Genomic DNA, 14,414 nt, shown 5'->3' with positions numbered 1-14,414 from the left:
TTTTAATAGGTGAATTTGTTGAATCATAATGATCTGTTAAGATTGTATATTTTTCATTCAAACCTTATGGATTTTAGTAATTTGATTGGATGGACCATGATATGTTCTGTAGATTGACAGATCTAAAGTTACAAAATACTGCTACGAATTGTCTATTCCTGGATATTCCCTGTTTAGAACTTTGATAACTTTTAATTGATGATGTTTTGCAGGTATCCCATTTGGATCTGTCAATCTACTGCATGGAGTTGACGAAAATGAAAGCAAGGCAAAATCTCTGTATTTTCTGCTGCTCCTACACACACACAGATGTGCGTGCACACACACACACACACATGTGTATATATAATTATTATAAAAATATATATATATATATATATATCAAGGATTGACATCTCGATCTCAAGGCCGGTTTTTGACCAAGCCCAAAACTTAGATATGGGTTGAAACGGTTGAAACCTGGTCAATACTTGGTACTTTCTGGGCAAAACTCGACATGTCATGGGCGGGTTAAAACTGGTCGAAACTACCAAAACTTCTTAAAAATGGCTGAACCTTGGTATTTTTCTGTCGAAACTGGTCGAAACTGAGATGTCTTCCAGTTTTGACCGAAATGATGAACCATGATATATGTATATATATGTGTGTATATATATATATATGTATATATATATATATATAGTGAGAGGGTTGGGCATGCCGCCAGCTTTCGGTAAGCTAGCGGCATGCACCAATCATAAGGCTGGGCATCAAAGGGCAAGGGGCTCTTTTCCAAAGGGGGAGGAGAGAGGGTGACATAGGCTAGGCACCCTGACAGCATGCCCATATATATGTATATAGTATCTTATCTTTAAAAGCATGTGTCACTCATACTTACCCACATGTCAAAGCTCAAGTTGCATTCTAGGATAAACGAGATGATGGTGTAGGTTTACCATGATATCGGATTGATTATCTCAGAATCCATTCCTGATGCAGAAGCTTCATTAATGAGAGCTCCAAATGTGCCACCACATTATTATGTGGGGAATGTCTTACCTTCTCAGGACCATTGAGGATCTATTCAGAAGAATTGTGAAGGCCTCATCAGGGAAGTGGGTGAAATAGTTATTGGAATATTTTATTATGATAAAATTTGCAGTAGAGGACTTTTTCTGTTAAGTTGCGTTTTGGTTATTTACTAAAAAAAAAAATTATTTTGGTTATAAATATGTATGGTTGTGTATTTCAAGTACAAGGCCCAAGTAATAATTTCTTGAAACTTTAAGGATAGTGGTCTTCATTTAGACATTGGAAAGTCTTCTTTTCAGTTTATGAGTGTTAATATTAACTAGAGTGGCCTGGCTGAACTAAATCTCATCAATGATGAATATTTTTCTTCCAACTACTTATCTTCTCATCCCCATGACATGGGAGCATCTCAAGCTTTAGATAATGTTGTTTGTTTTATGGAAGGTCAATGTTCAACTCAAGTTTTCTTTTTGAGTTTGAGTCATTGTATGGTCATGTTCTTTCACTTTTCTTTTGAGCTGTTTCTGGAAGGTCAAAGCACTCTTTGTGTGATTTTGGTGCCATATGAAAATTATTTAGTTACCTGTCCAAAGAGACTAAGATCTTTTTTAGTTATCCTTTCTGATATTCTTGCCCGTATCTCTGACGTTCCAACCCTATGTTCTTTCCTGCTTTATACCATAGCAACCTGGATTCTTCATAGGGTAACTTAAGTGTTGAAACTTGTAAGGTAGGTATTTGCTTCGTATTTCTCATTTTTTCTCTTGTCCACTTGGCCCTGTTCATAAATGTGACAGTTCATTTATTTCGGACACTTAGGTTCTCCAAAACTATACTAGTTGCTTGTTCTTAGTATGATTTTGTCGCTGAATTAATAAGCAAATATTAAATCCTTGCAGATTTGATGTTTACTTTCCTTGCTGGGCTAGTCAGAGTGTCACAAAATGTTTGGAATTTCTGTTAAATACTTAATTAACTACTTTGGAGTTTACTTACAATCATCTGCTTCCTTGTCTCAGTGTTATTTAGTAGAAAATTCTAAAGTTCCGATTTTTCTGATCAGATAACATCGACAGCTGGTGGTGGCACTTTAACTCTAGAATTTGGGGTACTGAGTCGTTTAACAAATAATCCAGGTATCTTAACTGTTCGTTTTGTGACTTTTGTCTGTGAAATATGCTCACTTTAATTTCTTCTGAATTTGCAGTCCAGTCTTGGAATATCTTATTTTTTATTTTTCAGATCTAGGACACTGGAGCATTTATTTGTATGCCATGCTATATATGTAGGATTGTAAGCTAGGGTAGTGATGGGATTTCTTTCTCTTTTTTTGTTTTTTTTTTTGTTTTTGGGGGGTGGGGGGCCTGAGGGGTTTCTTAATGAGATCTTGAGTTTTTATTATTTTTCTTAATTCCTTCTTAGTATAAATTCTAGTTTTTCATTTGGGTAATCCAATTTGATTCTTGTTTCTTCTTAATACTTCTCCAAAGCCCTAGCTTTCAATTCTAATTTTTTATTCGTACTGTAAAATCTTGACCCTTATACAATGTCAACCCCAAATAACTGATGCCTACCCTACACATACACTTTCCTAACCTGCTCCAGGTCAAGCTTACAAACACCAAATTGATTGGGAAATACAGGCATTACCATCCAAACTGAATTTCTACTTTTGGATTTAATAAATCTCCACTGGACGTCCTGATTTATCATCCTGCGCTATCTTACTGAGTATAAAAGGATTTATCAACTAATACCAAAATTTTCCCCACATATTTAAATTATCCCTCAGGTCTGTTTCTTAGTTGTTTCTTGGACCATTTGTGATATTTTTGAAGGACCAATTGAGCGGTTTTGGCTTTTCTCAGTTCACTCTGAAACCTCATTCCCCTTGGTTTCTCAAACTTGCTTACCAGTCCCACATTGCTGAAGAAATAAAGTTTTCTTACTTTTATGGTTGAAATAAAGTTCTGACAATGAAGATGGCTGCTTCCATGATTATGCAGTTTTTGAGCAGGTTACAAAAAATGCAGTTCTTGGAATTTGGGCCCGTCGTTCTAAACTCAACCTAGTTGGTGCTCATATCAACGTTTTTACAGGTGAATGGACACAAAAGGTAAATATACTCCTCCACAGAATCACATGACAGACATGTGATTCTTTTGTATTTCCTTGCTTCTGTTATTCAAATGTGTGCAGTTCAGTGATGTTTCATGTCAATCCAAAACTATGCGTAGCTTTGGTGCAGTATAGAAGTATTAGATGGAGGGTTTCTAACGTAAAATCTCATATTTTCCACTAGACCCTTTTTTCAAGGTGTCACTTGCTATTTTCTGGCACAAGGCTTCAATCGGAATTTGATTGGTGATGATCATCAAATTACTATGTGGATGTAACTGCCATACAACTATGTTGTGTATATTTTTTTCTACGATAATTCTGATATTTTTTAATTTTTTTCAGAAAAGGCTTCGTTTTACTTTGTAGATGGTGATATTTGAATAATTGTCAATTAGGGGGTTTATATTTATTTATTTATTTACTTATTTATTTTTTATGTTGCTTAAAGAAAAATTTGAAGTACAGTGAGTTTCTATTTAGCATATAGAAAACATGCTCTTTGGTTTGGGATAATATTATGTTAGATTGCATACAGAGGATGGGCGGCCTTTGTTGAACCCTTACCTTTGTATTTGCAGAGGTCAGCGATATTAAAGGGTTGGTGGTGTCTTCTATCAGATTTCTAAATCAAGGTGAACAGCAGCTTGATTGAATTCAAATCATGCAAAGCCACGTGGTGATGGATAGGCTAATAAAAGAAAAAAAAAAATCTAGATTTTTCCATGGTAGAGTACCAGTTCCTCTTTATTGGAGACATATTAAAAGTTCACCATTGTTCTAGGAGCATTAGAACTTTTGCCTCGCTATTGTTTCTGAGGTCATTTCAAAATCCTTAATGCCATCTCCCAAATTGTTGTCATAGTATATGAAGTCCACTGAATAATCCAGTGTTTTGGAAGATGAATTCAAGTCCTTAAATTAACCCGTTTGATGTAATTGAAGTTTACTAAAGTGCATGTCTACTTACTGCGGCGTTAGAAGTTCAACATGATTCTTTACTACAAGGACTTTTCAGTAGAAAACTAGAGATAGGCTTTCACATGACTAAATGGTATTTTTCCAAGATCCTGGTTGTGTATTAATCATCCGTCGCTTCTATATACTTTTTGTCATATTTGTTATTGACACAATGCATGGATCACTATAAAGAAAGTTCTACATGATTGGATTACTTATTTGTGTGGCAATTTCTGGTTAATCTTGATCCTAAGTTGATTTTTTGCAGGATGCAGGAATAGGGACAAGTATTGACTCGTTCTATGAGTATCTTTTGAAGGTACGTCACTTATTGCATATTAGATTAAACCTTATATGTCTGCCAGATAGTGTAATAATTTGATAAGCTCATCATCCCAAGGTTATAAATTCATCAGTTCACTGTCAGTTCTAGTCAGTAGTCATGAAGGGAATTCCATGTTCATAAAAATTGCTTGTATGTATGATCACAACGTCCCAATAAATTTTCTTGATATCATTAATTTAGGCTGCCACCAGATATTTTGATACTGTTGCTTCATCTACAATTATGGCTGCCCCCTTTGGTTCAGTTTGATTGCATGCACAATTTGGATATTTTGGAGCAATCTTTACAGTGTTCTTGTTTTCGACTCACAGAACCTTAATTTTCACTACCTGGAGTCTTGTTTTGTCTTTGAATGGATCCATGTAGCCAACCCCAATTAGTTGGGATAAGGCTGAGTTGTTGTTGGTTCAGTTTGATTGCTGAGTTATTTTGTCTTCCTCTCCTCTCTTGAATTATAGTCTCAAAACCTGTGATAATCTTGTCCAAATCTCAGGCTCTCAGCTATTACAATCCTGCCCTGTTTTCCTACCCTGAGGTCTTTTTCTGGTCTGGTCCTATTAACTGAGACTCTCTTGACCAGAAAAAATCAGATCAGTCTGGTCCTTATATCTCAAGTTTTAAAATTTCTCTTTAAGTTTTTGAATTCCTCTGTTTTTTGAGATCCTGTTTAGCAAATCCTCTTGATTCCTATTGTTATAGTTTGGGTAGTTTTGGGTTTGCTATTATATTTCAACCTGAATGCACTGAAAAGAGAATTTCAGGGATAAATCGATCCGCTTTAGATACATACTGGTCTCTCAAATATTGATAGAGAACATATACCAACATATTGAATGGAGCCCGTTTGGTAGTTTTGAGTCCTATGATTTGGCTTTATCAATATTTGAGAGACCATTGCTGACAACATCATCCTTTGTCATGAGATCGTAAGAGGATTTGATTGTAAGTCCCACTTCTCAGCAGCTCTTCTCAAAATCGACATCCATAAGGCATTTGACTCTATTCGATGGGACTTTATCTTTAAAGTCCTGCTTTAGATGTCTTTCCCCCCCTTTTTGTTCATTGGATTTACTCTTGCATCTCCTCCCCCTCCTTTGTTTTGGTCAATGGTAGTCTTGTTGGCTATTTCCCTTCCTCAGTAGGCATCAGGAAAGGCTGTTTCCTCTCTCCCTTCCTCTTCTCTTTCGCTCTGGAGGTTCTTTCCTGCTTTATCCAGTCCTCTACTAATCAGCACCTCATTTCCCCAATCCCCAAATGTAAATCCCTCATGCTCAGTCACCTTGCTTTGTAGATGATCTCATGATCTTCTCCAAGGCCGACCACTCTTCCATATCCTCCATTTTGTCCCCTCTCAATCTCTTTGAATCCCTGTCTGGCCTTCGCATAAACCTTCTCAAATCTAATCCTTTCCTCTCTGGCATTTCTGCCTCTTACCAAGCTAGGCTCATTGAGTTTACTGGCTTCTCCCTTGGTTCCCTTCCTATCAAATATCTTGGTTTGCCTCTCATCTCCTCTAGGCTATCCACCTACCACTGCACTCCTATGTTGGACCTTATGAGGAAAAGGATTCAACTGCGGAAAGTGAAGCTCCTCTCTTATGCTGGCTGGCTGGTTCTCATCAGATCAATACTGCAATCAATGTATCTTTACTGCTTTGGTGTTTTTGTCCTCCATTCTGCCACCTCCAAATCTATTGACACCCTTTTATTGTCCTTCCTCTAGAAAGGTATCGATGCCTCCAAATTCCTCAGGCCTCTAAGCTAGGATAGAGTCTCTCGCCCCAAAGCTGAGGGCGGCTAGGGTCGGAGAAAGATCAAAGATGTTAGTTCTGTTGGCATTCTTAAGGTCATCTGGAAGATTTTCTCCAAGCAGAACAATATCTGGGTCTCCTGAGTCTGCTCCTCCCCTCTTGAGCAGGATTCCCCTGTGGACTGCTCCCATCCCCTTCGATGCCTCTTGGATATGGTGTAACGTTCTCAGTTCCATATCTTAACCCCTTATTGGCATCTCCTACTCCATAGGCAGTGCCCTCTTCACCTCCCTTTGGTTGGACCCTTGGCCACCCTCAGGCATCATCCTCCCTTTGATCTCTCCCAGAATCATCTACTCTTCTGGCCTTCCCAGATCTGCTTCTGTGGCTTCCATCATCTCCTGTGGCGATTGGTCCCCCCTCCTCTCCCCCTCCTGCGGATCTCTGGTCTTCTCTTCTGCCCATCCATCCCTGACACACAGGAAGAGAAGATAAGATCATCTGGCTTCCTCCACCTCGGGTCTCTTCACCTCTACCTCTGCTTGGAACCATATTCGCACTCTAGGTCCTCTTGCTCTTGGCACAACATCATCAGGTTCGATGGTCATATCCCTCGATGCAGTTTCACTTCCTGGCGAGCTTCATCCAACTACCTCCCTACGCAGTCTTTTCTCATCTTCCGTCACATTCCAGTCCCTCCTCTTGCTGTCTTTGTTGGAATGGTATCGAAGACACTAATCATCTCATTTTCTCCCACCTCTTCTCCTCGACTATCTGCAAATGTGTTCTTAAATTCATCTGGCCCTCCCGTAGAAGAATCCTTCCCTTGAGCAAAGAATGGATCTGAGTTGACATATACGGTCGAAAAGCTTGCCTTCTGCGCTACCGTTAACCACCTCTGGATGGAGCGAAGTATCCGTAGATGAAATTCCAACCCTCATTCTTTCGATAAGATTTGGAATGCTATCGATTTTGATGTGAACTCCAAGTTCGGCTGTCTTCATCCCTGCCCAATGCATGACACCCCAAGGAACAAGCTCATTGTTGTCCCCTGGGGGTCTCCCTCTCTCCATCATCTCCCACCTCTTTATGTTTAGTTGTTGCTTCCCCCCTCTCCTTGCCCAAGTTTTTGTTGGCTGCCCCTGGTGTTTTGGCTCCCCCTTTTATAGGCTGTAGCCTTGGTTTCCCCCCTAGCTCTCCCCTTGTATATTCTTCCCCTTCTTGGCAATGAATTTATTTATTCATCTAAAAAAAATATTTGAGAGACCAACTGTTGCTTTCTTGCAATATGGTTTCACAAGAAACAGAGGAGACATTTCTTTCCTATATGTTATTTCTGTGCGTGCAGGTGTAAAATCTAATCGCTATAAGCACTCTAATTTCCTCCACCTTATCTGGAAGAACCTGCTCTAGCTCATAATAAATATGGACGTTGCCCGTGCTCTAGCTCATAATAAATATAGAGGTTGCCTGTCCCTGTGTCTGATTTCTGAGTTTGGTTTCTGACACATCATGTCCTTATACATGATGGTACTTGTGCCTCTCTGGTTGTGTCCACAGATTGTAAGAAATAACACATAATGTAATTGTTTTCCTGTATTGCTGCTCATGACATGATTTTGCCACTTTAAAAGGCACTGAAGCCCTTATCAGACAGAGATACGTTGAATATCCTTACTTGCTGAAATTGCAGGAACCAGTAGGACAAAAGAGCCTTTATATCATGCTTAAAAGATTTAGAAATGAGTGATATCTGGTCCTTGAAGTCACCTGGAAAGTAAAAAGCGCGAAGCAATTATGTCTTCTACCTTGAATAATCTTTAACTAGAGCACTATAAAGCAGAACAACGTTCAGGAAATATTCAAGGCTTACATGCTGTGAGAAGTTATTTTCCATAAGTTGACATTTCAATTGACCCAAACCTATACCTCTATAAACCTATACTTCTATTTGTCTTTAGGACTACCATATTTTGATTTTTGTTGATAAACGAAGTTACATAAAAGCAGATGAACTTGCACGCTTTTATGCACATATAGAACTGCATACTTACATATTTGTATGCAAAACCTAGTGAACTTGGTCCTTAATTTTTCCATTGTTTGGTTGCTTGTTTCATGTCAGGCCTACTTATTATTTGGAGATAAGGAGTATCTATATATATTCCAAGAAGCTTACAAGGCTGCAATGCACTATCTCTACAATGATCCTTGGTGAAGTTCCTATCCATCTTGGGTGGTGGTATAAAATTTGCATGTTCTCTCACTTCTTTTATTTTAGGATTGTAAATCTAAAATATTTGTAGGTATGTGGAGGTGAATATGAATTCTGCTGCAATTGTCTGGCCATTGTTTAACAGTCTGCAGGCGTTCTGGCCAGGACTCCAGGTAGTTTATTCTATTTCATTATCTATTCGAAAATATGCAGTTAATCCTGGAAAAAATAATGATCATTTGCATTGAGAAGGAAGTTGATTATATATTAATCTTTGGAAGGTCCTAGCTGGGGACATTGGTCCTGCTGTTCGTACACATACTGCCTTCTTTAGTGTATGGAAAAAATTTGGCTTCACCCCCGAGGGTTTTAATCTTGCCACACTCAGTGTTCAGGTATGCAACTTAATTGTCTCAAAGTGATATCCAGGATGACTCCTCATTGTTAGTTTTTGGTATTCATAATTCTTATGTCTCAATTGTATAGTTGTTAAAGTTGGCTTGTTCCCTGTAAAGCTGTGGTCCTTTTCTCATTATATTTTCTATTGACTTATCAACAGAACATTAGCCTCATAATTGGTTGAGCTGTACTAGGTTCAATAAATCCACATCTGACATATGAATGGTACCATTTGAAGGTGTATCAGTCCATGGTCATAACTTGAATGATGGGGCACACAATATGGCCAAGTTGGTAAGGAGAATAAAAATTCCAGTATTCTATCATCCTCATGCTGTGGAGACTGTTATGTGCCAAGAGTAATAGGCATTTTACATGTAGTTTCTGTAATAGAATCAGACCAAGACTAACTATTATCTAGGCTTGCACAAGAGAAGAAAATAAGAGAGAAGACCGATTACAGAAAATATCCCTAATCAGCTACTAAGAATGTGTTTATAACATCTGTTAGTTCAGTAAGTTACAATGCGGACCCTAAGGCTGGGTTCGGTAACTTTCTAGAAAAACGTTTCTAGAGTTTTTTGTTCTATTGGAATGAAAAAAAATAAAGTGTTTGGTGCATTTATGGTGTGTTTCGTTTTTTTTTTTAAACAAATTGAAAAAAACTAAAAAAAAAAAAAAACGATAGAAACGAGAATTACGGAATGACAAAAGGCAGTTCCGTCGTTCCAGTTTCGTTCCAAAAAAAAAAGCTACATATTGACACAGAAACTGAAAAATTCTGTTTTTGACACGAAACGTCGTTTTTGGAAGAGAAACGTTACCAAATGCAGCCTAACTTAGTGTATTTACACAAATCCCTGAAAGGAAGCATAGTTACAGGAAATTCATTGTGACAAAAAATGAATGGACAAAATACACTAAGTTGTCCAAACCAGCCAACAGTTCGAGCTCATCTTTTGAAGGATACCTATACATCTTACAAGGGATCTTTACTCCAATTTTGAGGATCATCTAAAGCTAGGAACCCTAGTTTCTAGAGAGTGGCCCAAAGTTTCCTAATTCTTGTCGACAACATAACTCTCAATTCAATCATTTGAATTGCCTCATCTTTTACGGGTTTGTTTAGCACCACAAGCGGAGCATTTGATCAAAATTTGTGCTCTATCAGAAACTCCTACAGCCAACCGCAGGCTTCCTCCTATTTCAGCCAGATTCAAACTTTAGTTCTAAATCTGATTTCAGATTTGAATTTGTGGGATCCTAACTGGCGTTGTGTAGTTCCTACCTAGCCTAGAGCATATATCACCCATGCCCAGCTTAGGATAACCTTGAAGAAAAACTTTCCAAAGGGATTGGTAAACATATCATCAAGTAGTTGATTTGTAGAACTAATAGGAGCAGAAATCAGCTTCAGTATTACAAAATCTCGAATAAAATGACAACCAACCTCTATATGCTTGTCCACTCATGAAAAATAGAACTACTAGCAATATAAATAGTGGCTTGATTGCCACTGAACATATCAATGGGTTTGTTAACTGAAAACCCAAAATATTGGATAAGTGATTTCAACCACAACAACTCAATTGTAGGCACTGTACTCAACTTCTGCATTAGGCTTAGATACTGTAGTTTATTTCTTACGTATCTAAATATAATTCAAGATAGCGAATTTCGTGATTTTTCGAAACCGAAATATAGTGCGATATTGAAGGAATACAAGATTTTGGTCGAAATTTTGGTATTTCACTGAAATTTCAACGAAATATTTCGTTTTGGTGAAGTTTCAACTGAAAGGATACTTTAGCTTTATAATAAATACCATATTTCTTTTGAAATTTCGATCCATTTCCTTGGTTTTGCGTACTTCAACATGAAACCTTTAGAAAACTATGATATTTGTGATTTTTTGCCAAATCTTTTCCGTACAAGAGTGGAACTTGATGTGGTACTAGGGCTCTAGGATGGGCATAGGGGTGTGATGCAGATGCACAACCGTGGACTGATCCAAACCCATCTGGGTGTCCAGACAAAGATGAACCGGATCCAATTTGGGTCTTTGGCTTGTAGGATCTTTTAGGATTTTTATTCTCATGCAATCTTTTATTTTGTTAGCTTAAGTAGGAGATATATATTAGAATTTAGTTTCCAATTAATTTGAGTTTCCAAATTAGAGTAGGTTTCCTTTTAGTGTTGGGTTTCTTTTTTTCTATTTAAATTCATGTAACTGTGCAATGAAGAATCATATTGACGATGGAATGAATTGAATTGGCGTGTTTGTGAGCCTACGGGCTGTGTGCTTGTGCAACTCTCTCCCCCCTCCCCTTCTCTTGTGCGACTCCTCTCCCTGCTCTGCAACTTTGAGACATCAAAGGGATTCTTTCCCTTCCCCTACAGGCCCTCCACTAGGGTGACTTGCTTGTGTTCTTGACTCCAATGTCTTTGACTTTTTATAATATTCTGTCTATTCATTTATCCTGATGTTTAAGTTGTTTAATTGATTTAATTGTGTTCTAGCACTACATTTTGTGTGGAAGAGGCTATATTAAAGAATGTATACAACGATTTATTGATACTACCAAACTAGGGTCAAAAGTCAACTACTATTTTGGGGTTTTTAAAAAAGAATAAAAAAATTTAAGGGTTCCACTATGTTTAGAGGGCTAAAATAGGGGCTTCTAGAAGTTTCAGGACCTTATTTGGCCATTAGGGCCTCAAAACCAAGAATGCAGCCGAAACCTGGAAACAAAATTTTGTTTTGTTGTGTAATATTTCGACCAGGCTTGATACCAAAATCTTGATCTATACTCTACGTGACTAGGTTACTACCAAAAAAGAATGGTAACCAGTCATAGATCTCCAATCACCTTCAACTCCAGTGTAGTCAACATCAAAATAATCAACATTACAATATAATTATGAAGCTTATAAATTAGACCTTTACCTGGAGCACCCTTGGGATATCTCAAGATGTGGCATGTTGCCTCTCAGTGAACCTGCTTGGGATTCTCCATAAACTGACTAATGGCCTCAGTTGCAAATGACATGTAAGGTCTAGTGATGGTAGACGGATGAACTTACTAGCCAACCTTTTGTACTAGTGCTTGCCCACAAAAAAATTTCATTACTTACCCCAAGTTTCAGATGAGGATCTATATGAGTGTTGCTGCTGAAAATCCGTATGAGCTGATCCTGCACAAGCACAGACGGCAGAGGCCCGGAGCTTTGTCTGGGGTTAGTCCTCCCACGCTCAAGTTAGAGATCAGCCACACAGTTTTTTTTACAGGAGTAATGGTGTGGGTATTGATGCTTACCTTCTTCCTTCCTCTTGGGCCCTCTTATATAGCTCTTAGGGTTTAGGGTTTCCCTTTTCCTTGGAGGAGTCCTCCTCGGGTCCACCTCCTTTCCTTTTAGAGTCTTACTCGGATACGTCCTACCCCCTTCGTGGGGAATATTCTCTTCACGCGGTTGACGTGGTGGAGTCCTTGCAGCCTCTATCGGGTGGGTGACACGTGTCCAGGTGGGCGACGCGTGTCCTTACCCTACTGGGCAATCAATTTGGCCGTATCAATGAGTATCAACAATCTTAGAGCCTAATATGCTAGTCTCACCAAGAATATCTAATATGAACTTCCTCTTATATGAGCTAATACCATTTTTTCTTTGAAGAACTTCAATTCTCAGAAATCTGAATGTGTTGTTGCAGTTAAGTTTTGACATGTTAGATACGAGCTAAATCATTATTAGATATGATAGTGTATGAATTTACACTACTTAGTACTAACATTCTTTCCTTGGAATCCTGGAGAGACAAAAATAGAATGATCGGAATAGTATTTTGTTAAGTGTAAACCTAAAAAACTGACCCAAACCCAAATCTGAAAATTATTCTTCTGCTTCCGCGGGCTATGATCTGCATCAACTTACGTATTTTATATACGAGTCCCTGAAAGTAAAACACAATTGCTGAAAACCCCCTGCGACAAATAAATTAACTCTTAACAGTTTCCAATGGAAGAAGATATCAAGTATGGTTCCATCCTGTCAGAAAGTTATGTTTGTGGCACGTTTTTTCATATATATTTTCATTTAATATCTTTCTTTCTCTCTGTGTTTCAGCATGGTCAAAAAAGTTATCCACTGCGCCCAGAGTTGATGGAGAGCACCTATTGGCTCTACAAAGCCACCAGAGATCCAAGGTCAGCTCCCTTTGCGGCTTGGTGCTAATTAAAAAAAAAAAAAAAAAAAAAAAAAAGAAGAAGAAATAAAAAAGAAAAGAAAAGAAAAAACTTTAGTGTTATAGTTATTTTCTTTATCCATTAATGCACTAACAGAGAAGAAATCATGGATTGAAAGACATCAGGTTGCAGAATAATGCTATCGCTTCATTGGGTTATATTGCTATATTGCTTGTTTAGCATTTTCAGTAGACACTTTATCAGTTTAAACTTGAAAAATTAAATCGATTTCTCTTGAATTTCATGAAAAAGGAGGTCCTGAACCTTTTTCTGTTCTCCCCTAGTATAGTTGACACATCTCTAGATTTATGTTGCTTATACTAACGAACTTTTTGAAAATCCAAAGCTGATATTCTGCAATATCAGCTCTTTAAGAGCATATTCTGCGATATTAGTTCTTTAAGGGCTGTACATTCTACGATTCTGCAACTTCAAATCATGTGTAAAGATGTTATTTGCAGATATCTTGATGCTGGACGTGACATGGTTTCCAGCCTGCAATATGGGGCTAGATGCCCTTGTGGATATTGCCATATATCGGATGTGGAATCTCACAAACAAGAAGATCATATGGAGAGTTTTTTTCTTGCTGAAACAGTAAGTACTACATTTAGTATTAAGCTAGTCAAATGCGTGATCCTCCAATTCAGTAGGGTTTTCTTTTAGTATTTGGAGAAATAAGTATCACCTTCCTGTAACTTGTATGTGACTGAGGATCACCATCTAGGGAATCTAATGAATATTTCACCCATCCATTGAATCATTGTGTCATCATGGTTTTGGCCTTATTTTATTTTATTTTTTTCTTCGCAACCAAATATAACTAGTGATGCATGGCTAAGATGGATTTAGTGATCAAATTGCTATGAAAATCTCTTCGAGATCCAATGGCCTTAATTTGTGGTTCGACCCTTTGAACAGTGGGCACAACCAGGGTTTTAAGTATTGGTAAGTATTGCATCGTATTAGTCAATACGTATCTGTGGGTATCAGTACGAAACTTACAGACGCAGTACTTATTTTTCAGAAAAAAAAAGTTTGTATCGATAGACATGGGTCGATAGTCCGACACAGGACCAATATAGTCCAATCCGGTCTGATACAGGTGAGATACACTTGATATGGCTCCTTTAAACCTGTAAAACACAAACCGTGAGTGAGATACGAAAATAAGAACTACCAAAGGCCTTGGAAAATTGTTTTTCTCTTCGATTTGAATTGGAGGAAATCATCTATCATGAAAAGAGACCCTAATCTACACAATTTCAACCATTTTTGGGGATTTACAGTGCACGCAATCATGGAAAATCATATTTGGGAAAAAAAGTGGTGAAGTCAGAGATCTCTTTTTTTTTTTTTTTTTGGGGGGGGGGG

At 37.9% G+C, this 14,414-nt stretch overlaps 1 protein-coding gene across 1 annotated transcript in view; it reads left to right on the top strand.

Annotated features, from left to right (window-relative positions):
• The window catches only part of LOC122088226 (alpha-mannosidase I MNS4), a 29,720-nt gene that overhangs the window by 11,594 nt on the left and 3,712 nt on the right, over nucleotides 1-14,414 (top strand). Inside the window, exons 6-14 of the mRNA XM_042657416.1 lie at nucleotides 213-268; nucleotides 2,075-2,147; nucleotides 3,018-3,127; nucleotides 4,358-4,408; nucleotides 8,311-8,399; nucleotides 8,492-8,573; nucleotides 8,682-8,795; nucleotides 12,922-13,001; nucleotides 13,502-13,637. Of these exons, the coding sequence (XP_042513350.1) occupies nucleotides 213-268; nucleotides 2,075-2,147; nucleotides 3,018-3,127; nucleotides 4,358-4,408; nucleotides 8,311-8,399; nucleotides 8,492-8,573; nucleotides 8,682-8,795; nucleotides 12,922-13,001; nucleotides 13,502-13,637 (791 nt within the window). The remainder of the gene's footprint in view (nucleotides 1-212; nucleotides 269-2,074; nucleotides 2,148-3,017; nucleotides 3,128-4,357; nucleotides 4,409-8,310; nucleotides 8,400-8,491; nucleotides 8,574-8,681; nucleotides 8,796-12,921; nucleotides 13,002-13,501; nucleotides 13,638-14,414) is intronic.

Source organism: Macadamia integrifolia, chromosome 9, assembly GCF_013358625.1.
Source record: "Macadamia integrifolia cultivar HAES 741 chromosome 9, SCU_Mint_v3, whole genome shotgun sequence".
In the NCBI taxonomy this organism is placed as follows: Eukaryota; Viridiplantae; Streptophyta; class Magnoliopsida; order Proteales; family Proteaceae; genus Macadamia; species Macadamia integrifolia.
Note: the sequence above shows the minus strand (reverse complement) of the source record. Positions and strands in the feature narration are given on the sequence as shown.